The sequence below is a fragment of the Clarias gariepinus genome, chromosome 2, assembly GCF_024256425.1.
Source record: "Clarias gariepinus isolate MV-2021 ecotype Netherlands chromosome 2, CGAR_prim_01v2, whole genome shotgun sequence".
Lineage (NCBI taxonomy): Eukaryota > Metazoa > Chordata > Actinopteri > Siluriformes > Clariidae > Clarias > Clarias gariepinus.
In genome coordinates this window covers 19257161-19284274 of record NC_071101.1, presented here as the reverse complement: position 1 = coordinate 19284274, position 27114 = coordinate 19257161, and the positions used below count along the sequence as shown (strand labels likewise).

General features: G+C 36.8%; 1 protein-coding gene across 1 annotated transcript; it reads left to right on the top strand.

Annotated features, from left to right (window-relative positions):
• The first annotated feature begins 5846 nt into the window (after positions 1 to 5846).
• ptprjb.2 (protein tyrosine phosphatase receptor type Jb, tandem duplicate 2) lies at positions 5847 to 26248 on the top strand. The gene is made up of 24 exons (XM_053510714.1): positions 5847 to 6003; positions 6092 to 6352; positions 6797 to 7057; positions 7154 to 7414; positions 7627 to 7887; positions 10227 to 10487; positions 10581 to 10841; positions 11051 to 11311; positions 12733 to 12993; positions 14625 to 14900; positions 15057 to 15209; positions 15305 to 15515; positions 15636 to 15754; positions 16309 to 16396; positions 16780 to 16827; positions 16925 to 16930; positions 17036 to 17123; positions 17267 to 17357; positions 17577 to 17650; positions 17970 to 18104; positions 18465 to 18581; positions 22919 to 23079; positions 23348 to 23483; positions 23666 to 26248. The coding sequence occupies exons 1-24, from the start codon at positions 5862 to 5864 to the stop codon at positions 23786 to 23788; spliced, it is 4056 nt and encodes a 1351-aa protein (XP_053366689.1). The 5' UTR covers positions 5847 to 5861; the 3' UTR covers positions 23789 to 26248.
• Positions 26249 to 27114: the final 866 nt, after the last annotated feature.

The window sequence follows — 27114 nt, the reverse complement described above, 5'->3', positions numbered from 1 at the left end:
TAAAGCCCATTTATGCCATGAGTAATAACATAACCAGGTTATGGAAGGGTTGGCAGAAAGTGGGTAGAAGTTTCTCTATTTTCATAGTTTTTTAGTTTCAAGTTTATGTATTGTAACAGGTTCGACCCTTTGTTGCACAGGCAGGATACGAGGCGAGGGCTCATAGGGGAAAAAGGGTAATTAATGATAAATAGAACAGGAAAGGGTTAAAAGGAGGGAGGATGAAAGGAATGTTGTGCACGTGCAGGTCTGAGCAGTGGGCAGAGTGCCAGCGTGGGCCCGCGTGGACAGATGCTTCTGCACAGTTCGCTCGCGCTGACTCTCCTCTCGGCGGACAGCCGGACTGGCCCCGCCCAGGTCTCTCTGTGGGCGTGGCCTCAGACAGGAGTCCTCTCTGACATCCAGCGGGAACAGGGACAGTGACGTGTACCTCCTGGTGGCCCTGCTGCCGTGGAGGAAAAGGTCACGATATCCGACTCCATGTGAGAGCTGAAGAGCCACGGGAGCTCCGGCAGTGAGGTCGTGACTGTCCTTGTGGCGGAGATTAAAGGCGTACTCGCCTTTTGATAGTCCCTGGGGCTTGTTCTATTGCCCCGTGTGCATGCCGCTCTTCCACGTTGTAGTGCGTACATAGCACTTACACCGTTTAATAAGGTCCAGTCGCACACCTGCAGAAGGGGAGGCCGCCTAGCTAGTGAGCTTCAGAGTAAGCAAAGAGCGATATTAGATTTGGGCGCATGCCCATCACAGGCGCATGCAATGACAGTTGCCATTAACAATTTTTTTTTCTTAGTGAGGATACAAATGCTCATAGGTAATGCTATTATTTTTGGCATTTTAGATATGTTTCTGTTACGTCGTGCGGTATAGAGAGCCGCACCACGAGATGTTTTTAATGGCAAGAGCGCTGATGCAGGACTTTAGAGGGGAACAGCGAAATAGGAGGCTGTGAGAGTGCTTGTGATGCGCACGGAAAGACCTTCCCGTTTGGAGATGGCGTGGGATTATTAATTAAGAGAACTCAAAAGGAAACAAATGAAAACTAATAACACAAAATAAACAGAGCTCCGCTGTCTACGTGAGGACAGACGGTGCTCTGGAAAACAAAACAAAAACTTTGTCCTCTCGGGGCGTTTGCCCTTACCGAGGATTTATTTAGAGAGAGTGGTTGTGTTTTTTATGCAAACTTAATACTTAACCTGAGAGCGCACATAAAGCTCTCTTTCTCTCTTTCTCTTTCTCTCTCTCCCCGGCGTCTTAAGGGGGCAGAGGCTGGGGCGTTGCCTCTGTCTGTTTCTTTGCGCGCTTGTCTTTTCTTTGTCTTTGTCTTTGTCCCTAATACCTTACCGGTGCTACCTAAATGATCGCACGAAGTGTGGAGGTATCAGGACCCTTACATGGACATCCCGCCAGGTGCGGTCTATCTAGGCTGATTGCGGCGTTGCCTGGCAACCACGTGTCTATAAATGGCCGCGCCTTTGCCTGTTTAGGACGTTCCAAACAGTGCAAAGCATTTTTGCGCGGCTCTGCCCCTCATGAGACCCGCATCGTTACAGTTAAACTTTTGCATTGTTCACCATAGTACCTCTAATCATACAATTTTTATACTAAACAGGTAACACACTATGGCAAATCCTATTAATCTAGGCAACATTTTTCGATTGCCGGTCATTATGTTTAAACTATATCATTATTTATTCAAACCTGTACTCACAAAGCTCAATGTTTTAACACCTGTATTAAGCAAATTAATAATGTTTGTTTCATGTAGATTAATGTATTTTCTTAACACTGCGATCTCTAACCTGTACTCACAGAGCCTGATGTTGCACGTGACCTCAATGTGGTTGAAATCACAACAAGTTCATTGTTTCTGAACTGGACTGAACCGATAGGAAAAAGATCTTTCTTTAAAGTACAGTGGAGCAATGAGAGCATCACTTTAAATTCAACAACCTCAAACACTTCCTTTAACATTACTGATCTCAATCCTGGAGTCAGTTACACCTTCCTTATATCTGCTGTTGCTGCAGATAATATAACAGAAGGAGAAGCGATTGGTCTTTCAGCTTATACAAGTATGTTTTAGAGAATTGTCTTCTAATTGGATGACAAAAGAAATTTCTAAACAAAGTTAATGTTAATGGGTTTCTTTTGCCTTCACAGAGCCTGACACTGTTAGCAATCTTACAGTAGTTAATGTTACAACCTCCTCTATATTACTGTCCTGGACTCAGTCAATGGGGAAAATCTCTCATTATGTAATCCAATATGAGAATAACAATACAACAATCACTAACACTGCTGAAAGCACCATGATTAACATAACTGATCTGACTCCTGGAGTGCAGTACACGTTCAGAGTGTTTGCAGTTGCTGGAGATAATAAAACTGAAGGAATTTACAACTCCATATCTGCCTACACAAGTAAGACATATGTTAAAAAGTAAAAGCTCAATATCATAAATAATTTGCTGTTATGGCTGCATGGTGGTGCAGAGGATAGTGTTACATGATGCTCACAGTTCCATGCAGTGTTTAGTTTGCTGTTTTTGTGAAGTTTCTCCTCTTCGCACGTTCTCCATGTATCTGCATGGTTATTACCAGGTTTTCCCGTTTCCTTCCAAAGTCATTTGTGTGGGTTGACTGATTAATCGTAATTGTTTGTGTGTGTGCGCGTGTGTGTGTGTGTGCTCACCCGTGCCATACAGTATACTGGCATGCCATCTAGATAGTATTTTTATTTTGTTTCTCTTAGAATAGACTTTGTATTAACCACGACTCTGAACATACAGTAACATGCTTTTTAAAGATTTCTGAATGCATAAAATTTGTTTATTAGCTGTTTGTAATGTTCTCTAACCTGTACAGAACCTGATGTTGCACGTGAACTCAATGTGATTGAAATTACAACAAGCTCAGTGTTTCTGAACTGGAATGAACCAATAGGAAAAAGATCTTTCTTTAAAGTACAGTGGAGCGATGGCAGCATCACTTTGAATTTAACAACCTCCAACACTTATTTTAACATTACTGATCTCAATCCTGGAGTCAATTACACCTTCCTCATATCTGCTGTTGCTGCAGATAATATAACAGAAGGAGAAGTGTTCGTTTTTTCAGCTTATACACGTATGTTTCAGAGAATTATGTTCTCATTGAAGGAGAAAAGGAATTTCTAAACAAAGTTAATGTTAATGGATTTCTTTTGCCTTCACAGAGCCTGACACTGTTAGCAATCTTACAGTAGTTAATGTTACAACCTCCTCTATATTACTGTCCTGGACTCAGTCAATGGGGAAAATCTCCTATTATGTAATCCAATATGAGAAAAACAGTACAATAATTAATACAACTGCTGTAAGCACTATAATTAACATAACTGATCTGACTCCTGGAGTGCAGTACACGTTCAGAGTGTTTGCAGTTGCTGGAGATAATAAAACTGAAGGAATTTACAACTCCATATCTGCCTACACAAGTAAGACATAAGTTAAAAAGTAAAAGCTCAATATCGTAAATAATTTGCTGTTATGGCTGCATGGTGGTGCAGCAGGTAGCTGTGGTCAGGTTGTTGTTGTCTTTGTGGAGTTTTTACTGTATGCATGTTCTCCGTGTATCTGCATGGTTATTTCCAGGTTTCCCTGTTTCTTCCAGCCTCCAAAAACCATTTGTGTGGGTTGACTGGCTAAACTTAATTGCCTCTGTGAATGTGTGTGTGCATGGTGGCCAACAATATACTTGCATTCCATCTAACGTGTATTTCCATCTTGTACTTGTTTTTCTCAGCATAGACTTTGGATCCACCACAACTCCAAACATAACATGCTTATTGAGGATGTCTGAATGCATGAAATTAGTTTTTAGCTGTTTGTAATGGCCTCTAACCAGTTTAGTATGTAAATATGACTTAAAGCCCATTTATGCCATGAGTAATAACATAACCAGGTTATGGAAGGGTTGGCAGAAAGTGGGTAGAAGTTTCTCTATTTTCATAGTTTTTTAGTTTCAAGTTTATGTATTGTAACAGGTTCGACCCTTTGTTGCACAGGCAGGATACGAGGCGAGGGCTCATAGGGGAAAAAGGGTAATTAATGATAAATAGAACAGGAAAGGGTTAAAAGGAGGGAGGATGGAAGGAATGTTGTGCACGTGCAGGTCTGAGCAGTGGGCAGAGTGCCAGCGTGGGCCCGCGTGGACAGATGCCCCTGCACAGTTCGCTCGCGCTGATTCTCCTCTCGGCGGACAGCCGGACTGGCCCCGCCCAGGTCTCTCTGTGGGCGTGGCCTCAGACAGGAGTCCTCTCTGACATCCAGCGGGAACATGGACAGTGACGTGTACCTCCTGGTGGCCCTGCTGCCGTGGAGGAAAAGGTCACGATATCCGACTCCATGTGAGAGCTGAAGAGCCACAGGAGCTCCGGCGGTGAGGTCGTGACTGTCCTTGTGGCGGAGATTAAAGGCGTACTCACCTTTTTGAAGTCCCCGGGGCTTGTTCTATTGCCCCGTGTGCATGCCGCTCTTCCACGTTGTAGTGCGTACATAGCACTTACACCGTTTAATAAGGTCCAGTTGCACACCTACAGAAGGGGAGGCCGCCTAGCTAGTGAGCTTCAGAGTAAGCAAAGAGCGATATTAGATTTGGGCGCATGCCCATCACAGGCGCATGCAATGACAGTAGCCATTAACAATTTTTTTTTCTTAGTGAGGATACAAATGCTCATAGGTAATGCTATTATTTTTGGCATTTTAGATATGTTTCTGTTACGTCGTGCGGTATAGAGAGCCGCACCACGAGATGTTTTTAATGGCAAGAGCGCTGATGCAGGACTTTAGAGGGGAACAGCGAAATAGGAGGCTGTGAGAGTGCTTGTGATGCGCACGGGAAGACCTTCCTGTTTGGAGATGGTGTGGGATTATTAATTAAGAGAACTCAAAAGGAAACAAATGAAAACTAATAACACAAAATAAACAGAGCTCCGCTGTCTACGTGAGGACGGACGGTGCTCTGGAAAACAAAACATAAACTTTGTCCTCTCGGGGCGTTTGCCCTTACCGAGGATTTATTAAGAGAGAGTGGTTGTGTTTTTTGTGCAAACTTAATACTTAACCTGAGAGCGCACATAAAGCTCTCTTTCTCTCTTTCTCTTTCTTTCTCTCTCTCTCTCTCTCTCCCCGGCGTCTTAAGGGGGCAGAGGCTGGGGCGTTGCCTCTGTCTGTTTCTTTGCGCGCTTGTCTTTTCTTTGTCTTTGTCTTTGTCCCTAATACCTTACCGGTGCTACCTAAATGATCGCACGAAGTGTGGAGGTATCAGGACCCTTACATGGACATCCCGCCAGGTGCGGTCTATCTAGGCTGATTGCGGCGTTGCCTGGCAACCACGTGTCTATAAATGGCCGCGCCTTTGCCTGTTTAGGACGTTCCAAACAGTGCAAAGCATTTTTGCGCGGCTCTGCCCCTCATGAGACCCGCATCGCTACAGTCAAACTTTTGCATTGTTCACCATAGTACCTCTAATCATACAATTTTTATACTAAACAGGTAACACACTATGGCAAATCCTATTAATCTAGGCAACATTTTTCGATTGCCGGTCATTATGTTTAAACTATATCATTATTTATTCAAACCTGTACTCACAAAGCTCAATGTTTTAACACCTGTATTAAGCAAATTAATAATGTTTGTTTCATGTAGATTAATGTATTTTCTTAACACTGGGATCTCTAACCTGTACTCACAGAGCCTGATGTTGCACGTGACCTCAATGTGGTTGAAATCACAACAAGTTCATTGTTTCTGAACTGGACTGAACCGATAGGAAAAAGATCTTTCTTTAAAGTACAGTGGAGCAATGAGAGCATGACTTTAAATTCAACAACCTCAAACACTTCCTTTAACATTACTGATCTCAATCCTGGAGTCAATTACACCTTCCTCATATCTGCTGTTGTTGCAGATAATATAACAGAAGGAGAAGTGATTGGTCTTTCAGCTTATACAAGTATGTTTTAGAGAATTGTCTTCTAATTGGATGACAAAAGAAATTTCTAAACAAAGTTAATGTTAATGGATTTCGTTTGCCTTCACAGAGCCTGAGACTGTTAGCAATCTTACAGTAGTTAATGTTACAACCTCCTCTATATTACTGTCCTGGACTCAGTCAATGTGGAAAATCTCTCATTATGTAATCCAATATGAGAATAACAATACAACAATCACTAACACTGCTGAAAGCACCATGATTAACATAACTGATCTGACTCCTGGAGTGCAGTACACGTTCAGAGTGTTTGCAGTTGCTGGAGATAATAAAACTGAAGGAATTTACAACTCCATATCTGCCTACACAAGTAAGACATATGTTAAAAAGTAAAAGCTCAATATCGTAAATAATTTGCTGTTATGGCTGCATGGTGGTGCAGAGGATAGTGTTACATGATGCTCACAGTTCCATGCAGTGTTTAGTTTGCTGTTTTTGTGAAGTTTCTCCTCTTCGCACGTTCTCCATGTATCTGCATGGTTATTACCAGGTTTTCCCGTTTCCTTCCAAAGTCATTTGTGTGGGTTGACTGATTAATCGTAATTGTTTGTGTGTGTGCGCGTGTGTGTGTGTGTGCTCACCCGTGCCATACAGTATACTGGCATGCCATCTAGATAGTATTTTTATTTTGTTTCTCTTAGAATAGACTTTGTATTAACCACGACTCTGAACATACAGTAACATGCTTTTTAAAGATTTCTAAATGCATAAAATTTGTTTATTAGCTGTTTGTAATGTTCTCTAACCTGTACAGAACCTGATGTTGCACGTGAACTCAATGTGATTGAAATTACAACAAGCTCAGTGTTTCTGAACTGGACTGAACCAATAGGAAAAAGATCTTTCTTTAAAGTACAGTGGGGAAATGGCAGCATCAATTTGAGTTTAACAACCTCAAACACTTATTTTAACATTACTGATCTCAATCCTGGAGTCAATTACACCTTCCTCATATCTGCTGTTGCTACAGATGATATAACAGAAGGAGAAGTGTTTGGTTTTTCAGCTTATACAAGTATGTTTCATGAAATATGTTTTGTCTTTTCATTGGATGGTTACAATTTCTTAAGAAGGTTAATGTAAAGTTTATGGGTTTCATTTGCCTTCACAGAGCCTGAGACTGTTAGCAATCTTACAGTAGTTAATGTTACAACCTCCTCTATATTACTGTCCTGGCCTCAGTCAATGGGGAAAATCTCTTATTATGTAATCCAATATGAGAATAACAATACAACAATCAATAACACTGCAAAAAGCACCATGATTAACATAACTGATCTGACTCCTGGAGTGCAGTACACGTTCAGAGTGTTTGCAGTTGCTGGAGATAATAAAACTGTAGGAAATAACAGCTACATATCTGCCTACACAAGTAAGACATATGTTGAAAATACTGGCAGAATATAATAAGTAATTTTCTATTATTGCAACAAGGTGGTGCAACAGGTAGTGTTACATGATGTTAACTGTTTCAGAATTTGAATTTACCATGACCCTGAACATCATGACATGTTTACTGAAGATGATTGAATGCATGAAATTTGTTTTTAGCTGTTTGTAATGGTCTTTAACTTATACTCACAGAGCCTTCTGTTGCACGTGACTTCAATGTGGTTGAAATCACAACAAGTTCATTGTTTCTGAACTGGACTGAACCGATAGGAAAAAGATCTTTCTTTAAAGTACAGTGGAGCAATGACAGCATGAATTTAAATTCAACAACCTCAAACACTTCCTTTAACATTACTGATCTCAATCCTGGAGTCAATTACACCTTCCTCATATCTGCTGTTGCTGCAGATAAAATAACAGAAGGAGAAGTGATTGGTCTTTCAGCTTACACAAGTATGTTTCTAAGGTTTATCATGTCAGTATGTCAGTCGTCATGTAAATGGTCTTCTTTTACCTTCACAGAGCTCGACACTGTTATCAGTCTCTTAACAGTTAGTGGTAAATCCTGCCTTGTATTGCTACACTAGACAGAGCCTATCTGGAAATATATTATGTAACCCAATATCAGATTTTTGGTATTACTGTACTTTCTTAAGGACTACTGAAAACATTAAAATACAAACCAATCTGACTTTCAAATGCAGTACATTTAGAAGTACACAAAGTTTTCTATGGGTAATAGCATAACTTATAATTTTAATATTTGCATAAGTTTTTTTTTTTCCAGCTTCAATTTCTTTTGAAGTCACTGTTCATGTATCCACTAACCTCTTCATTCCTTTTGAGCTTAGTCTGAATTTAGATGCTCAGTGGCCATTGTTTTGTTTGGACATTACAGTATGTTAAATTAATGTATTGTTAAACATATGTTTAATCATAATATTTTTATACAAGACAGTTAACCCTCTATTACAAATCTTAGTACTCTAGGTAACATTTTCATTTGCCAGTTTTTAACTTCCAGTTGTCCACCTCCCCTTCAACACTAGTACAACTCAAGTGTACTGTATGGTTTAATAAAAAATGTTGCACGAGTTCCCAAAAAAGAAATTACACTCCTAAATGCACCAAATGCTAAATACTACAAAACAATAAACAACTAAACATATACTTTAAAGAAATATTTTAAAGTAAGATAGTACAGTACAGGTAGTGTACAGTTAGTAAAGAACATTCACTACACTTCACCACAAAACTTCTCTATGGCTCAATTCCTGTGTTTTCCTTTTTACCCTTAGCCTAGCTCTTCTCTGCTTCTCATTTACAAAAGGCTATTTTTCTGGCTTTGCTTGACTTTAACTCTGACTATAGGAGCCTGTTTCAAACCGGCCTGACCATGTACTTCAGCTCAGCTTAAGTTTGCCACTGTGTTTGAAGGTCACTGATGTCACCCTATGATTGTTAAGTGACATTCGTATAAGTTTGTGATCATCCATATCAGCAGAAATTAGTTTTTGCCCTTTCGTAGCTTTGTTGCCCCATTGTCTGCTGTTTGATCTTGTTTTTGTGCACTGCTGTTTGAAATTTTGAGGATGGAAGTAACCTGATACTCACTGCATCCCTGTGCCAGTAAAGCCAGGATTGAACCATTTTTTCCTCACTCAAAATTGTTCTTTTCTACTCTTTAGGCATTGTCAACGGTTATTTTCCAAATACTGTACCTTTGAGGTACTACTAGCACTGTTTTGCCGTTCATCTGGGTAAATTACAAGAGAAGTGTGATGATCACAACAGTGATTTTAATCTTTTATTTACTAAGGAAGATTCAATTTTAGTGGTCAAATAATCATAAAACTGAATGTGCTTGTGTTGTATTTCAACAGATATATGTATACATTGCTGACAGAACGATTTCAGACATTTTCAGGTTTTCCACAGTTTGTTGTTTCAGACTCATCTTAAAATGCATTCATATCCTTTTATTTTCATCATTCTATGCACAGACGTCATGGTTAGAGGATTATAGACGAGGCATAAGTGTAGAGGTTAAGACGTTTAATGAATTAAAGCAAACATAAACTAAACATGAACTATGAATTAAGGAGAGCCAAAATAATGACATGAAGCATGGTTAGCAAAATGACACAGGTAAAAAAAACTGTACAAAAACAGAGGCAAGAGAAGACTGAACATATGATTATTTATAACAAAACAAGTTTGCAAACTCGGCTCAGGTGAGCACTCTATCACCAGACTGAGGTGCACTCTGGGAAATGCAGTCCAAACCAAACTAAGTCTCTGGGCAAAAGGTGCCCTCTAGGGGTCATTCCTGACAACAGCATGCTGGAGGCTACTGGATTCTTGGGCAGTTTCAGTGTTGCATAAAGTTTCTTGTATACAGATCTGTATCTTGACAAAAACCTTTTACTTTATTATTGTTAAGTATATGTGTTGAATAATGAGGAAAAAAATGATGTGAATACATTTTAAGATGTGTGTGAACACTTTTTGTACCTTTAGTACCTTTTGACAGCTGTCCAGGGTTTTGGCGTTGCATAGAGCAACCATTAAACCAGAAAGCATGGTCATGTTCATAAATTTAATGCTTATAACAGCACACAATTTGTAAATATGGCATATTACCTTAAAATAGATTGCTGTTTGGTTACGGGTGCCTGAACCAATAGGGATTCATATAAACTGAAGTTATTACACATTAATTACCCCAAGATTTCTGAATGCATGAAATTTGTTATTAACTGTTCGTAATTGTCTCTAACTTGTACTCACAGAGCCTTCTGTTGTACGTGACCTTAATGTGACTGAAATTACAACAAGCTCAGTGTTTCTGAACTGGACTGAACCGATAGGAAAAAGATCTTTCTTTAAAGTACAGTGGATCAATGAGAGCATCACTTTAAATTTAACAACCTCCAACACTTCCTTTAACATTACTGATCTTAATCCTGGAGTCAATTACACCTTCCTCATATCTGCTGTTGCTGCAGATAATATAACAAAAGGAGAAGTGATTGATTTTTCAGCTTATACAAGTATGTTTTATAGTACTCGCCTATCATTGGATGGTAAAAGGAATTTCTAAACAAAGTTAATGTAAAGTTTATGTTTTTTTTTTGCCTTTACAGAGCCTGACACTGTTAGCAATCTTACAGCATTTAATGTTACAACCTCCTCTATATTACTGTCCTGGATTCAGTCAATGGGGAAAATCTCTCATTATGTAATCCAATATGAGAATAACAATACAACAATCACTAACACTGCAGAAAGCACCATGATTAACGTAACTGATCTGACTCCTGGAGTGCAGTACACGTTCAGAGTGTTTGCAGTGGCTGGAGATAATAAAACAGAAGGAATTTACACCTGCATATCTGCCTACACAAGTAAGACATATGTTGGAAATATTGGCAGGATATAATAAGTTATTCTATTATTGCTGCATGGTGGTGCGACAGGTAGTGTTACATGGTGTTCATGTTCCAGAATTTAAATTTACCATGACCCTGAACATCATGACATGTTTACTGAAGATGACTAAATGCATAATATTTGTTATTAGCTGTTTGTAATGGTCTTTAACTTATACTCACAGAGCCTTCTGTTGCACGTGACCTCAATGTGACTGAAATTACAACAAGCTCATTGTTTCTGAACTGGACTGAACCGATAGGGAAAAGATCTTTCTTTAAAGTACAGTGGAGCAATGGCAACATCACTTTGAATTCAACAACCTCCAACACTTCCTTTAACATTACTGATCTCAATCCAGGAGTCAGTTACACCTTCCTCATATCTGCTGTTGCTGCAGATAATATAACAGAAGGAGAAGCGATTGGTCTTTCAGCTTACACAAGTATGTTTCTAAGGTTTATCATGTCAGTATGTCAGTCGTCATGTAAATGGTCTTCTTTTACCTTCACAGAGCTCGACACTGTTATCAGTCTCTTAACAGTTAGTGGTACATCATGCCTTGTATTGCTGCAGTAGACAGAGTAGATGCAGTACATTTAGAAGTACACAAAGTTTTCTATGGGTAATAGCATAACTTATAATTTTAATATTTGCATAAGTTTTTTTTTTTCCAGCTTCAATTTCTTTTGAAGTCACTGTTCATGTATCCACTAACCTCTTCATTCCTTTTGAGCTTAGTCTGAATTTAGATGCTCAGTGGCCATTGTTTTGTTTGGACATTACAGTATGTTAAATTAATGTATTGTTAAACATATGTTTAATCATAATATTTTTATACAAGACAGTTAACCCTCTATTACAAATCTTAGTACTCTAGGTAACATTTTCATTTGCCAGTTTTTAACTTCCAGTTGTCCACCTCCCCTTCAACACTAGTACAACTCAAGTGTACTGTATGGTTTAATAAAAAATGTTGCACGAGTTCCCAAAAAAGAAATTACACTCCTAAATGCACCAAATACTTAATATTACAAAACAATAAACAACAAAACATATATTTTAAAGAAATATTTTAAATTAAGATAGTACAGTACAGGTAGTGTACAGTTAGTAAAGAACATTCACTACACTTCACCACAAAACTTCTCTATGGCTCAATTCCTGTGTTTTCCTTTTTACCCTTAGCCTGGCTCTTCCTTGCTTCTCATTTACAAAAGGCTATTTTTCTGGCTTTGCTTGACTTTAGCTCTGACTATAGGAGCCTGTTTCAAACCGGCCTGACCATGTACTTCAGCTCAGCTTAAGTTTGCCTGTGTTTGACGGTCACTGATGTCACCCTATGATTGTTAAGTGACATTCGAATAAGTTTGTGGTCATCCATATCAGCAGAAATTAGTTTTTGCTCTTTCGTAGCTTTGTTGTCCCCATCGTCTGATGTTTGATCTTGTTTTTGTGCACTGCTGTTTGAAATTTTGAGGATGGAAGTAACCTGATACTCACTGCATCCCTGTGCCAGTAATGCCAGGATTGAACCCTTTTTTCCTCACTCAAAACTTTGATTGGGCAGTTTCAGTGTTGCATAAAGTTGACACAATTTTGACACAAACCTTTTACTTTATTATTGTTAGGTATATGTGTGTGAACATGTTTCGTACCTTTACTATTTTTTGACAGCTGTGTACGGGGTTCTGGCGTTGCATAGAGCAACCATTAAACCAGAAAGCATGGTCATGTTTATAAATTTAATGCTTATAACAACACACGATTTTTGTGCTGTTAAATAAAATATTCTATTTTAAAATCTATTTATATTCTTCTATTGTGAATGTACTATTTTTCTGTCACACCTAACTCTTCCCATAGAGCCGGGCATTGTCAGAAATCTCTCAATCTCTGGAGTTACAACCACATCTGTAAATCTGAACTGGACTGAACCATCAGGAGAGAGCTCTTTCTTTAGCGTGCAGTGGATAACTGGCAATACGTCTTTCAATTCGTCAACTTCTGCAACTGCCTTTACCATCACCAATCTACAGCCTGGAACAAATTACACATTTACAGTCTCTGCTGTTGCTGCTGATAATAAAACAGAAGGATCCCTGGTTGGTGATTCCACTTGCACAGGTATTGTAGGTTTCACAAGTTTAAATGTCAGCTTGAAAAGCGAGGGGATTTAAACACTTTTAAGCATGTTGTAACCTTAGGGAAATTGATATACAGAATAACAGGAAATTGGAGTCTTTATTAACCATCCTAATGGGGTGTCTTCTACTATACATTGGGGTAGGCCAATTATTAAAATACATAAATGATTTAGGGGCACTCTTTTATGAGTGCACCACAACACCTTCATGTTGTTAACTAGGTTACTGTAGGTGTAATCCATGTTTTCCCAGTTTAACACTCCTGCACTGACATTGGTTGGAACAGCACAACAATCTTAAAAACATCTTAAATGCATCAGATTTCTAAACTTCTTTGGCCTAATGTGTGCATTATGGAAAATTAAGATCCCCTCTTAGGTCAAATTAAAACTTTAGACACATTTTGCACATTTTTTTAATCTGCGTTTTAATATCAAAGTATGCTACAGGGTTATTATTTCAAAATATGCTTAACAGCACTGCTTTCCTGTGCCAGTCAGCACTTACAGTACAGTAGATGCGTTGAAACAACATGAAGAAACTGTAGTTCATGTATCATGATGATACATGTTTATGGTAAACACCAGATACTTGTGAAAGTTTTCTCAGTATGCTGGAGCAGTGATCAGACTGCCTGCTTTGCATCTGAAACGCTGGCCTCCTAGGAACTCCTTTAATGGCCTAAACATGTGGAATGGCTTGGAGTGAGGACTATTCTGCGGATGTGGCAATAACTCTCAGCCCACTTCCCTCATTATGCAAGTGGTGTTACTGAATGATTGTGTGTACAGTTCCTATACACAGATGCGTTTTTTTCTGCAAGTTAGTGACAACCTGTACATTAAATTTTAAGGATCAGGCATTCCACTTTGTAAATGTTAACAGGAACAAGTGCAGTGGGCTGCTTACTACCTTGGATGGGATCGTCATTCACAAATTTACATTCTTCTTTAAAACTTTGCGCTATTTTTATTTATTTTTTTTACTGCGGCTAAAAGTCTCATCACCGTACTGTGCTTGATGTCTTTAGAAAATGCCCATAAGATTCACACCTTCATTCATGAGAAACTTTATCACAAGTTCCGATTTAACTTGAACAGTATATTTTAAATGCTTTATGCTACTTAAATTACCAAAAAAAGAAATAGTTCGTGCCATATTGTCTTATTTCTTTACTAGAACAAGCCAAAGCACTTTGTGGTTGTTGTAAAACCCTGTGTTTGTGTCCAGACTCCATTTTTTTTTAGCATGTCTAAGCACTGACTAGCACAGCAAACTGTGGTTTCACTTAATTTCTAATTTTGAGCTCCATTGAAATTTGTAACATATTCAGTTTGACACTTCAATATCATATAAGAGCATATAATAAAAATGTACTGTGTAATCGCATGTAGTCATATCAGGTGTCACTCTAAAACACACTTTACATTTTTTTTTTCTATGGATATCATATACTGTAAGCACTAACCACACCTCTTGATAATGTTTTGATTAAATGCCAACTTGTGGTTATATTGCTGCAGGATTCCAAATATTTATAACAAATTTGTAATAGAAATATTTGTATTCTTGCTTAATTCTACTAATCTACTAACTATCTAATTTCCCAAGGTGCAAGTCCCGTCTTTAACATAAGCTGTGAAGGACCAAATCGCACTGCAACAGCTCTGCTGAACGTAACATGGATAAATCCTCCAGGCAGCAACAACGGATTCAATATCAGTCTCAATGAATCATTCAGCGACTTTGTTCCATTTTGCAATCCTGTCTGTAACTACATTTTTTCTAGTAACCTTCAATACTTCAGCTCTTACACAGTGATTATTTTAACCCATGGATGTGGTGAGAGTGGCACATTGGACTTTACATGCAGAACAGGCATTACAGGCATGTGATTATAATTTTTTTATTTTTTGCATTGTGTTGTTTATAACTTATAATGAGCTCATATTAATAGTCCTATAAAAAAATACATTAAATAGCTGTTGCTTTTGATTTGTGGATAAAAATAATTATGTAATACTTTGTACTCTATCATTTAAGAGCCACCAGTGCCCAGTAAGCCAGATGATGTAGTAATAGTGGTCACTGCAATAAACCAGACTGTAATAACTCTGCGATTTAATGAGAGTCTTCTGAATAGCACCAATGGACCAATTCAAGCTTATGGTGTTCTGCTGTCGATTGACCCAAACAGTACGATTAAAAAATTATAATAATTTATGAATTTCTACTGAAGCATGATATTTTAAACCTTTTTTATAACAAAAATGTTTTGAATTTAATTTCAGGTGACAATTCCAGTAATTCCCTAACAATGACCTATAATGATTATCTACAAGAAAAAACAAAAACCTATCTCACTGTTTTAAAACGAATTGAAAATAGCGGTACCAGAAGCGTGGACAACATGATTAAAATTGAACTTGGAAGTAACAACGCCGCAGATGTAGTCAGTAATACAAATTATACAAACGGTCCTCTGTCTAATCAGGAATACAGGTAAGACAGCATGAAATTTGGAAGATGAAAGAGTATAAATAGACAAGTAAAAGTTTATAAAGTTTGACGTAATAGTCTATCACATTATTTATGTGAGCTAATTCTGTTTCCTCTTTGCAGTGTAGCCATGGTTTTTTTCACCTTGTTGAAAATAAACAGGAATCTTGTGGACATTGACGAATCTATCTTCTCTAAAACGCCCTATTCTAGAACAACTGCCAAACCACTGGACCCCCAATGTAAATCAACTTACAATTCTTATCTTACACCACTTACATTATCCAGATTTATGAAAGAAAACTGTATGATCATAAAAATTGTTTTGGGTCCCACACAAACATAGTGAAAATACATGTGTGTTTTAGTGTATATTATGTCACTAGGTACACACATACTCATGATTAAAAAGGTTTTTAAAGACAATGCATACTGTATTTGTAACAATGCAAAGCATTACAAAGGCATGTTTTACAGAACTAGACAAATGGCATAAGAGATTCAGCACTGTTAATTACACGAGGAAAGCCTAACCAATTGTGTAAATCATTGCTAGTTTGTTATTTAAAAAAAAAATTAATGTAAAAAAGCATGGTTTTGATGACCATTGTGTGTGCATAATACAGTAGGTAACATCATGCAACTGTTAAACCCAAGATTGATTTTAACCCAGATCATAACACAGACTGGGTTCACAGATTTATAATAACCATGTCACACAGACAACAGTCACATTTATGTTTCCTGTCTTTTTATTTTTAAAAAGTCGCTCACCTCCTATTCCAATTCTCTACAGCAAACACTGTTGCCATTGTTTTGGGGGTGCTGTTGCCTATCATTGTTCTTTTGATCATCGCCATCATTGTCCTTGTCATACAGAAAAGGTGAGGGTCATGCAAATCTATCATGTAGAACCTTATACAAATCCCGAAAAAGTTGTTTGTGTTATTATAATCCCATGTTTTTTTATTTATAGAACATAATTTGACATAAATATGAGGTTTACAAAGAATTCTTTGAGCATTACCAACACCTTTTTGTTTTAACATCGTGTATCCTGGACCTTGGACCACCAGGCTGGTGGTGGTGTAAATTAAAAAAAAAAAATTAACTGTATAATTTTAACTCATTCAGGACACAGTGGTTGTTTTGTCTTTAAAGCAGTCAGGACATTTAACATCACCAACTGATCTTGACATTAAGAGTCAGTCGTACACTTTTCCTTTTCTTTTTTATTAGACTTACTGTCTTTTTCTTTCTTCCTTAGACGAATATCAAAGCAATATACAGATATTCCTGTCACCACCTTAAGGTAACTTTTTGTTGGGATGTTTTTTTTTTCATATTTTCTTAACATTATATAAAGTAATTCTCATAATAATCAATTATGTGTCTCTTCCTTTACACAGAAGTAAAATGTAAGTAATAGTACTTTTTTCTCACAGCATTCATAAATTAATTCACATCTATCAGTGCCATTGGTCTAATCCTTCCCATTTTTTCTTTATTTTTTACATTTGTAGTAGCATTCCTGTGAGGGTCGAGGAATTTGAGCCATATTTCAAAAAGCAGCAGTTGGATTCTAATTGTGGTTTTGCTGAACAGTATGAGGTGTGAAAAATGCTATATATATATATATATATATATATATATATATATATATTTTTTTTTTTTTTATCAGAATGAAATAACTCAAAACGTTTGTATAGGATGTGTGCCTTTGTGAATAAAAGCTGCCTTCTTTTCTGTTATAGGATCTTAAAGTTGTTGGAACTGCTCAGACGAAGAATAGTGCCCTTGCCATGGAGAACAAGGGGAAGAATCGCTATAATAATGTACTACCTTGTAAGCACAGACCCTTAGTACCCTGTAAATTATTACTTTTACTGCCATTCCTGCTGGGAGCTCTAGTAGGTGTAGTAAATGTCTAAGGTTGCAAAAACAACAGTAGGTACAAGTTAAAAAGGTGCTAAAACCATTTACCTGTTTAAGCTGATATTATTTTTTGAGTGTGCCACTGTTTTTGTCTTAAAACAGAGACGATTTTAACACTTTTATTTTCAGATGATTCTTCAAGAGTTAAATTGTCTGTACAAGGCAACCCCTCTGATGACTACATCAACGCAAACTATATTGCGGTGAGTTGACAATTATTTCAGTGTGTTTAGGTCATTATAGATAAGGTTGTTTATGTAGGTTTGGTAACTTTATGCTTTTCAGTGAGTGTAAAGGGAATTAACAATGAACTTTAACTATTTTTATTCTATTGTATTTTTTATTCTAGAGCATATAATATTTAATGATTACGCATATACCTGATGAAATAGCAATTTATTTTATAGCACTGTACTTTGTAAAGCATGCATTGATCAACGGTATCAAACCTACTTATTTGTCTTGACTATATGACTATCTGTATTGCATTTATAGAATTTATACATGAATTTGTCTTTTCAGGGTTACAACTCTAAGAAGGAGTACATAGCAGCTCAGGGACCACTACCAACCACTGTGAATGAGTTCTGGAGAATGATTTGGGAAAAGCACGCCCATACCATAGTCATGCTGACCAAGTGCTATGAGCAAGGACGTGTGAGTGTAGTGCTTGACTATAAGGACCATTTAGAGATGGAACTAATTAATATGTTTTAAATCCACTTTTAAAATGCACAATATTGCACAATATGTAATGTATAATATTATTTTTATACTCGGTTAAAAACTGTATAACTGCAGAGGAGGTCAGTGTTTCAGTGAATATTGAAAATTCAGCTAGTTTTTCATTCATTTCAAGGGTTACATTTGAGTATGGCTTATAATTGTTTATTGGATCTTTATTTCTTTTATTCCTTCCTCTACAGCAGCAAGCTAATATAAAAAACAAGGCACAGGAAATAATTAATGAAATTAATAGGACATACAAGTTTTTTTACAATTCATGTTCTTTTTCAGGTTAAATGTGAGAAATACTGGCCACAAGAATCCAAGCTTTACAACAATATCCTTTTGACAACAACATCAGAAATTGAATTGGAAGACTGGACTATAAGGGACTTCACCATTAAGAATGTGAGATCATTCTCCTCTGTTAGATCTGTGTTTCTGTTTCTATTTCTTTTGCTAATTTTACAAAGATTGATGCCTGTGAGCCTGTGTTTCCATTTTGTACCATGAGAATCACCTGTAGACCTGCCGACTCAGTTATCCAATGCATAAAATAATGTACAGGGGAACCTTGGAGTGCGAACATAATTCATATATTAAAACACCCATATACCAAAGTGAATAAGAAGCCCAAAAGAAATAATGAAAACTCATTCCAAAACATAATATATTCATATAAAAATAATGAATACAAAATATAAAGTAAAAATAAAACAGATTAACCTGCACTTTACCTTTGAAAAGTGTGTGTGGGGAGGGTGGGGGGGGGGGGGGGGGGGGCGGGGAGCTACTGTGTAGGACAACTTACACACGTGCGCACACTAGCACACACACACTAAACACTGCCCTGTCTGGAAACTTTTTTAATAAGAAACACCTCTAATGACACTCGCGTGCGCACACACTAACAGAATCACTGCTTTCTGACAGAGAGTCAAAGACTCTGGAAACTGGATCTTTAACAAGGAACCTCTCTAATCACACTTGCTTTTGTCTTACGGGTGCACACACACGTGGTCACAATGTTATAATAAACAGTACACACGAGCATGGATGTTGACTATACTAATGACGCAGCTAATCAGACAAAGTGCATGCGTACTACAGGCTTGTTTATTAAGTTCAAAGTAATTTAAAAGTTTTGCTCTTCGTGCAGACCATGGTACTTGCAATCCAAGGTTCCACTGTACTAACAAGTCAAGAGCAGAACCCTCTCACCACAGGGCACAGGGGCTTGAATAAAGCAATATTTAGGACGCTTTTCTGTTATGAGGGGACGATCCAATATAGCGCCACCGAATATATTGTTAAGAGTGGGAGCCCCAACGGAGGAATTAGAGGGGAGCATTATGATGTGGAGTGATTATGTGTACTTTGACGTGGATTAATCGATTAGGGCAAGCACCTCGCAGTGCTAAGGAAATGGTGCTTCTAAGCCGCTTTGTAATGGGTAGTGTCTTTTGAACCATATGTGTGCAAACCTATATATATATATATATAAGGCTCACCTAAAGGATTATTAGGAACACCTGTTCAATTTCTCATTAATGCAATTATCTAATCAACCAATCACATGGCGGTTGTTTCTATGCATTTAGGGGTGTGGTCCTGGTCAAGACAATCTCCTGAACTCCAAACTGAATGTCAGAATAGGAAAGAAAGGTGATTTAAGCATTTTTGAGCGTGGTATGGTTGTTGGTGCCAGACAGGCCGGTCTGAGTCTTTCACAATCTGCTCAGTTACTGGGATTTTCACGCACACCTATTTCTAGGGTTTACAAAGAATGATGTGAAAAGGGAAAAACATCCAGTATGCGGCAGTCCTGTGGGCGAAAATGCCTTGTTGATGCTCGAGATCAGAGGAGAATGGGCCGACTGATTCAATTTGATAGAAGAGCAACTTTGACTAAAATAACCATTTGTTACAACCTATTTATGCAGCAAAGCATTTGTGAAGCCACAACACGCACAACCTTGAGGCAGATGGGCTACAACAGCAGAAGACCCCACTGGGTACCACTCATCTCCACTACAAATAGGAAAAAGAGGCTACAATTTGCATGAGCTTACCAAAATTGGACAGTTAAAGACTGGAAAAAATGTTGCCTGGTCTGATGAGTCTCGATTTCTGTTGAGACATTCAAATTGTAGAGTCAGAATTTGGTGTAAACAGAATGAGAACATGGATCCATCATGCCTTGTTACCACTGTGCGTGTGCTGGTGGTGGTGGTGTAATGGTGTGGGGGATGTTTTCTTGGCACACTTTAGGCCCCTTAGTGCCAATTGGCCATCGTTTTAATGTCAGGGGCTACCTGAGCATTGTTTCTGACCATGTCCATCCCTTTATGACCACCATGTACCCATCCTCTGATGGCTACTTCCAGCAGGATAATGCACCATGTCACAAAGCTCGAATTATTTCAAATTGGTTTCTTGAACATGACAATGAGTTCACTGTACTAAAATGGCCCCCACAGTCACCAGATCTCAACCCAATAAAGCATCTTTGGGATGTGGTGGAACAGGAGCTTCATGCCCTGGATGTGCATCCCACAAATCTCCATCAACTGCAAGATGCTATCCTATAAATATGGGCCAACATTTCTAAAGAATGCTTTCAGCACCTTGTTGAATCAATGCCACGTAGAATTAAGGCAGTTCTGAAGGCGAAAGGGGGTCAAACACTGTATTACTATGGTGTTTCTAATAATCCTTTATGTGAGTGTGTGTGTATACACACACTACAGTTCAAAAGTTTTAGAACACTTGCAAATTTCTTTTTTTTTTGTTTAGTGATTTATTTTCTACATTCTACAACAATACTGGAGATTTCAAAACTATAAAATAACACATATGAAATTAGGTAATTATGTAACAACAAGAAAAACAACAGTTAGTTGTTATTTTAAGACACAGAGGTCAGCCTTTCTATAATAATTCTTACAAGAACAGTACATTGTCAAGTGCATTTGCAAAATCCGTCAAGCACCATAATGAAACTGGCTCTCATGAAGGCCATCTCAGGAGGGCGAGACCAAAACCTACCTCTGCTGCAGACGAGAAGTTCATTTATAGTTATCAGCCTGAAAAATGACCAATAAACAGCACCTCAGATTAGAGGCGTTATGAAGTCTTTACAGAGCATAATTAGCAGAAACATCTCAATATCACCTGTTCAAAGGAGATTAATGCATTTTTTGGACGCTTTCAGCATTCCTTTACAATGTAGAAAGAAATAAAAATCAGGAACCATCATGGAGTTAGAAAGTGTTCTAAAACTTTTGAATGGTAGTGTATGTATATATGCTCCCCTTTGTTTCGTGAAAGGAAAAATGCTTATTTCTTTATTTATTTATTTATTTATTTATTCTTTTCCAGTCCTTTTTAATTTATCTACTGAGATAAATTGTTTATTTTTCAGGCCTCTTTTCAGTTTTCTCTTTCCTTATCTTTTCACCTTTCTTCTCAGCTTTCTCCTTTCTCTTTTCTATTCTCTTCTCACTTCACTTTTTATTTTTCTCTTTTCTTTATCTTTTTATTTCTCTTTTAAGTTTTCTCTTTTCACTTCTCTCTTCAGCTTTCTCTTTCTTTTCTTTATCTTTTCACTTCTCTTTATCTTTTTCTATACCAGAGCAATGCTTCCAGACCTGGTGCACTCTAAATGTTCGCACATAGTGTGCTGGTTTCTGGGGGTTTAAATAACCTACTGTACAGGTGTTTGCTCTGATTGGCAACATGGCATGTCGTTTTCTTCTCTGCCTGCCTAAAAATTCATAAAAATGTTAAATCCAGTTAATTAGACTAACTACAACATAGTATGCTTTACTAGATACTAAATCCATGGATAAAATGACTATATCCAAAGTAACCACTCAATAGCTCTAAACTACTAAAGAGTATGCACTACTAGATTCCACAAAATTCATGCCTAAATCCAATGACTAATAATTGTACTGTCTAAGAGACACATTTTGCATGGTGACATTTACAGAAGTGCGCACACAGCAGGATTAAAGCTTCTGTATTTACAGGTTGGAGAATCTAAAGGGACCTAATGTGTTAAAAAAAAACAGTGCACACAAGAACATTTCTGACTCTCGTGAGAAACTACAGGCTGTTTTGCACATACAGTAGATTCTCTGCATGCACAATAACACTAGATCATTTGCGGTTTCTCATTTTTATATTTAACCCTGCACACCAAAATAAATTCCACACTGTATATGGTGACATTAATTACAGAAGTATAGTCTCTCTCTCTCTCTCTCTCTCTCTCTCTCTCTCTCTTTCTCTCTCCCTCCCTTTATTTGCACAGTATGTAGTTATTTATTCATGTATTATAGCAGTATAATAGCAGTTATAGCAGTTCTTGAGCAGTCATAGTAAATTGTGAGCTGGCTTAACAGCACTTAGACAGTATTTGACAGTTCTGCATGAATTTGGTATTGTTTGAATTGGTGGTACAGTAATTTATAAGCGACATCATCGGTTAAATGACAAAATTTTTCAAGAATTTCAGTTTGGGATAGTTCTGCACACAGTTCAGGAATATGGATAAGGCACCTTAGTCTGTAAAATCCGGTGAAGAGAGACAGTAAACTACAGATACATGTTGCTTGTCAGTATCTACAAGTGCAACTTTTCCAAGTTCTATTGATGAGCCTTTTACTGTTAGGGACATCAGTACATGCTAATATTTAAGAAAGGTAACAGCTAAGATCTAAAGTTCATTGTTGTCATAGGTAAAAACAGCGGAGACGCGGAATGTTCGTCAATTCCATTTTACAGCCTGGCCCGATCACGGCGTACCAGAAACCACAGAGGTGCTCATTAACTTTCGGCATCTGGTCAGAGAGCACATGGAGAGCTTTTCCCGCAACGCTCCTGCTGTGGTGCACTGCAGGTATGCTTCATCCTCATCGAGTCTTTTATGGGATGCTTTTCCAAAAGTGATATCTTAGGAATGATGATCTCGGTGTAAAATGTGAACGCTCCAAACCGATTTCACAACCATTATTGAGTTAAAAGCAAACCTAATAAAGATGGACAGTTTATTTATAAATCTTTATAAAGATGTATACATTTAGTAGGTATTTATTATGAAATAAATTAGATGTCGACCATACATTTTGTGGTTGTAAGTCTGCCTCAACATTATTTATTCATTTCAGTGCTGGTGTGGGGAGGACTGGGACTTTCATTGCCCTTGATCACCTGACCTTTCAGATTGAGAGAGAAAGCATGGTAGACATTTATGGAATTGTTCATGATATGCGCATGCACAGAACACTGATGGTTCAGACTGAGGTATGACACAAAAGTATTACAAAGTATTACTAATTCAGTGTACATGCCTTTAAATGGTCCTCACTTACCTTTCTTTATTTGTATTTATATACTGGTCAAATTTAGAAACATAGTCAACTGTCAAGTGTTTTTTGCAGCTTTATGTTATTTATGTATTATATTTCATTCTTATCTATCCACAGGACCAGTATGTGTTCTTGAATCAGTGTGCTTCTGACATAATTAAATCTAGAACGGGCACCAATGTGGACCTTATTTACCAGAACGCGGCCGCATTCTCTATCTATGAGAATGTGCAACGATGAAGAATGAAGGCATTAAGCAGAAATACATTTCAGGTGTCATTTATCTTTAAAATCAGAACAGCAGGGACATTTTGTATGATTTCGTAAAAACTGTGAGTGAGCCATTTAATTATTTAGCTGGACGTCACAACGGTATGGCTGTTCACTGACAAATATTTTATGTGACGCATGCTTTAACTTAATATGCTTATTATTTTTACCCTATATTGTGAGACAGTGAAATTGTGCTTAGATTATATTTTTTATAAAAGGGTTGCTAAGGAATTATAAAGAAATCTAAGACACATATTTATATTCAGGTTCAAGATGTATAGCTTAAGTTATACACATGAACTCTTAATGTCATGTAAGTTTTTAATGGATTATATTTTTTTGTATTTCAGTACATTCTTCTACACTGTACACTTTTTATGCACATATTTGTGAGCACAGTAATCACACTGGACACTTGGTTACTACAGTTCTATAATATACGTATTTGTTTGTGACAGTCTTGTTGCTTTGGCTTGCTGTAACATTGCAGAATGAGTTATATTTTATTACAGGGCATCAGGAGAAACCTTATAAATATTAATTTCTAGGGACATTATGGCAGTAACGTTCGGACGAACGGGTTATAATGTTCAGTAATACTTCATTTAAAAAGCTTCATCAGGATTTATAATACATAATATGAAATCACTGGATAACTAATTTATGGGTGTATTTATGTGATATGATGCCATCATGTCATAAAATCTATTGTGGGAAAAGTCTAAGCTGGATTTATAAGTTTGTGGAAAAAAATTACAACATCCACAAAAAGCTTCAGTTCTCCAACTTAATATTTAGAGATCTATTCTATAAATAGTATAGGATATCTGGCAAATATAATATATCTGTTCAGAATCAGACAGAATAATGAATATTGAAACAATAAGCCCCTAATTTCACTCAGGTGTTTAGAAAGAGTACAAGTGCAAGAAATCGTAGTCAAGTGTTATGTTGCACATGAAATATTGTAAACAAACAGTGTTTTATATCCAGATAGTGAAGTGTGTTCATACTGATGAACATACATTTAATTTAGATAAGTAATTCAACCTAAATAGAAGCCATGATTTTCTAGCATATGGGCCCAGAAACAAAATTCCACCAAGAACTTTTGTAAAAGTGCACTTTCGAAGTGAAAACTTGAGCATGCGCTAATCTAAACACTGTACAGTTATTTTTGCATTTTGCTGGAGCATGTTGCTAGAGAGTCAGGATATAATGCAAATGCAAAATCTTCATCTTCAATCTTCATATATATATATATAAGGATGTAAAGTAAATTAGCATTCTTTCTTTGTTAATGAAGGATCAAACATTAATGACTGATTAACAGGAATTGTAATGAAAGGTACTGCAATCAAATATTTGTGTAATTTATATTTTTTCAGCACTGAAGTTCATTTGCAATTTTTTAAAACTGTTTATGTATGTACTTGTTTCTTTTATAAGGCTCTTTGAATAAGTTTATGATTTAATGCTTTCTCTGCTGTTACACTGTATTTCATCAGGCTTGTGCAATATTTATAGATATATACACTTTAATGTTTATGTACTAGATGTATATTTTTAAATATTGTGATAGTTTTATTAAATTAAAGATGTTTAGTTTTGCCATTCAGATAAAAAAAAATCACACAGAAATGTACGAGTTATTTAAGTCACATTTTCTTTGTTAATTTTTCTACCAAAGATATTTTGATGATTAAGATATGTTATGTAAAAATAAAGGAAAAAATCTCAGAGTGTGTTGAGCAAAAGGCTTATTGAAAAAGAAAAAAATTACAGAAACCTGATGTTCCCTGAGCCTACCGAAATGTACTTTTATTTAAAAATGTTTGTGATTCAGATTTGTTTTCCCCAGAATGCAACTTTTGATCCTCTGTGATGAATATCAATAGTTATGTACTTTTAATTTATTTTTTTAAACATTTTTATGTTTAAAAATGTTTAATATCATGTGCACATGTACATTTTTAAACAATGTTTTTAGGAAATAATCTTTCATAAATCTACTGTACAGTACATATGATGTGTATAATATAAGCTTCCCCTATTGTGCTATTTTGGTACTGCAAATAATGAAGGCTACAGCAGGTGGTGGAGCTTCCTCTTGCATAATCCCACATTTATGAAATAACCATTCAATTAGTGTTCGGGTCTCAGATATAGTCTCTGTGTTTAAGTGCAGGCTGCAAACATATTTGTTTAGGCAAGCCTATTGGTTAGAATTATTTTCATGAAGTGTTTTGATTAACATGAATGTCTGGATGCCTTTGCCACCCCAATACACCTGCTCTGCTGTTCTATAATTTAGGTAAATTAATACAGAAATTACTCTGATACTCATAGATTCCTGTTTGCACAATTACATTTTTAACTATATAATATACTGTACACTAGTAGAAATAAAAAATATTTATATTCTTAGTATTCAGTGTTATATTTTGTGGCACTTTTGATTCTGAAAACCACTGACAAATGAAATTGAATTGAACTGATGGGAATAGTCACTTTCAGAATGCCCATATTTGTGCTAAGGCCAGAAGGCTCTGAATGATTAATTCATCATTGAATTATTTGACGAAGATAAAGATTGTGTACAGTAAACCACATGCCTTGACATTCAGAATCACCAGATCTCAACCCAACTAAACACCAATATTAATGATACATTTTGGAGTAATGTGCTCTCTGCCAAAAACATCAAAACCGAAGAAATATTTTTTGGAGCAATGGCATTTATCTCTCCACCACAGTTTTAGAGACTTATAATCCATGTATAAAGATGTATTTAAGCAGTACTAGTGTCTCGTAATTTTTTAGCTGCTTGATTTTTTAATTCCTTCCAAATGCCTGTACATGTCTGAGCATTTTGAGTATACAGAGTGAATAGTGCTATCTAACTAATATCAAAACTGAATTGTCAGAGTGTGATAATGAAATAAAATACATTTCACTCATAATTCGCTTAATATTATTAGTGTTATGTATAGTGACTGGTTCTTGTTGAAACTTGGATAAGAATGAAAATGGCTGCATGTAGTTTCACTTTGTAAAAGTAGAGGGCATCATAACAGCTGTCTGCATTGATGTTTTGGATTTTTAAACTATTTGCAGCCAGGGCCCCATTAAAGTAGAAATTTATTAGCACAGAACCCCTCAGCACAGATAAACATATTCCAACTATTTAAATAGGAGGGACATTATTTAAATGTGTACAATAACAATTTGGTCATTTATTAGAAGCAAAGATTAATTCCTAAGTTTTCCACCCACATATTAGATCCAATGTG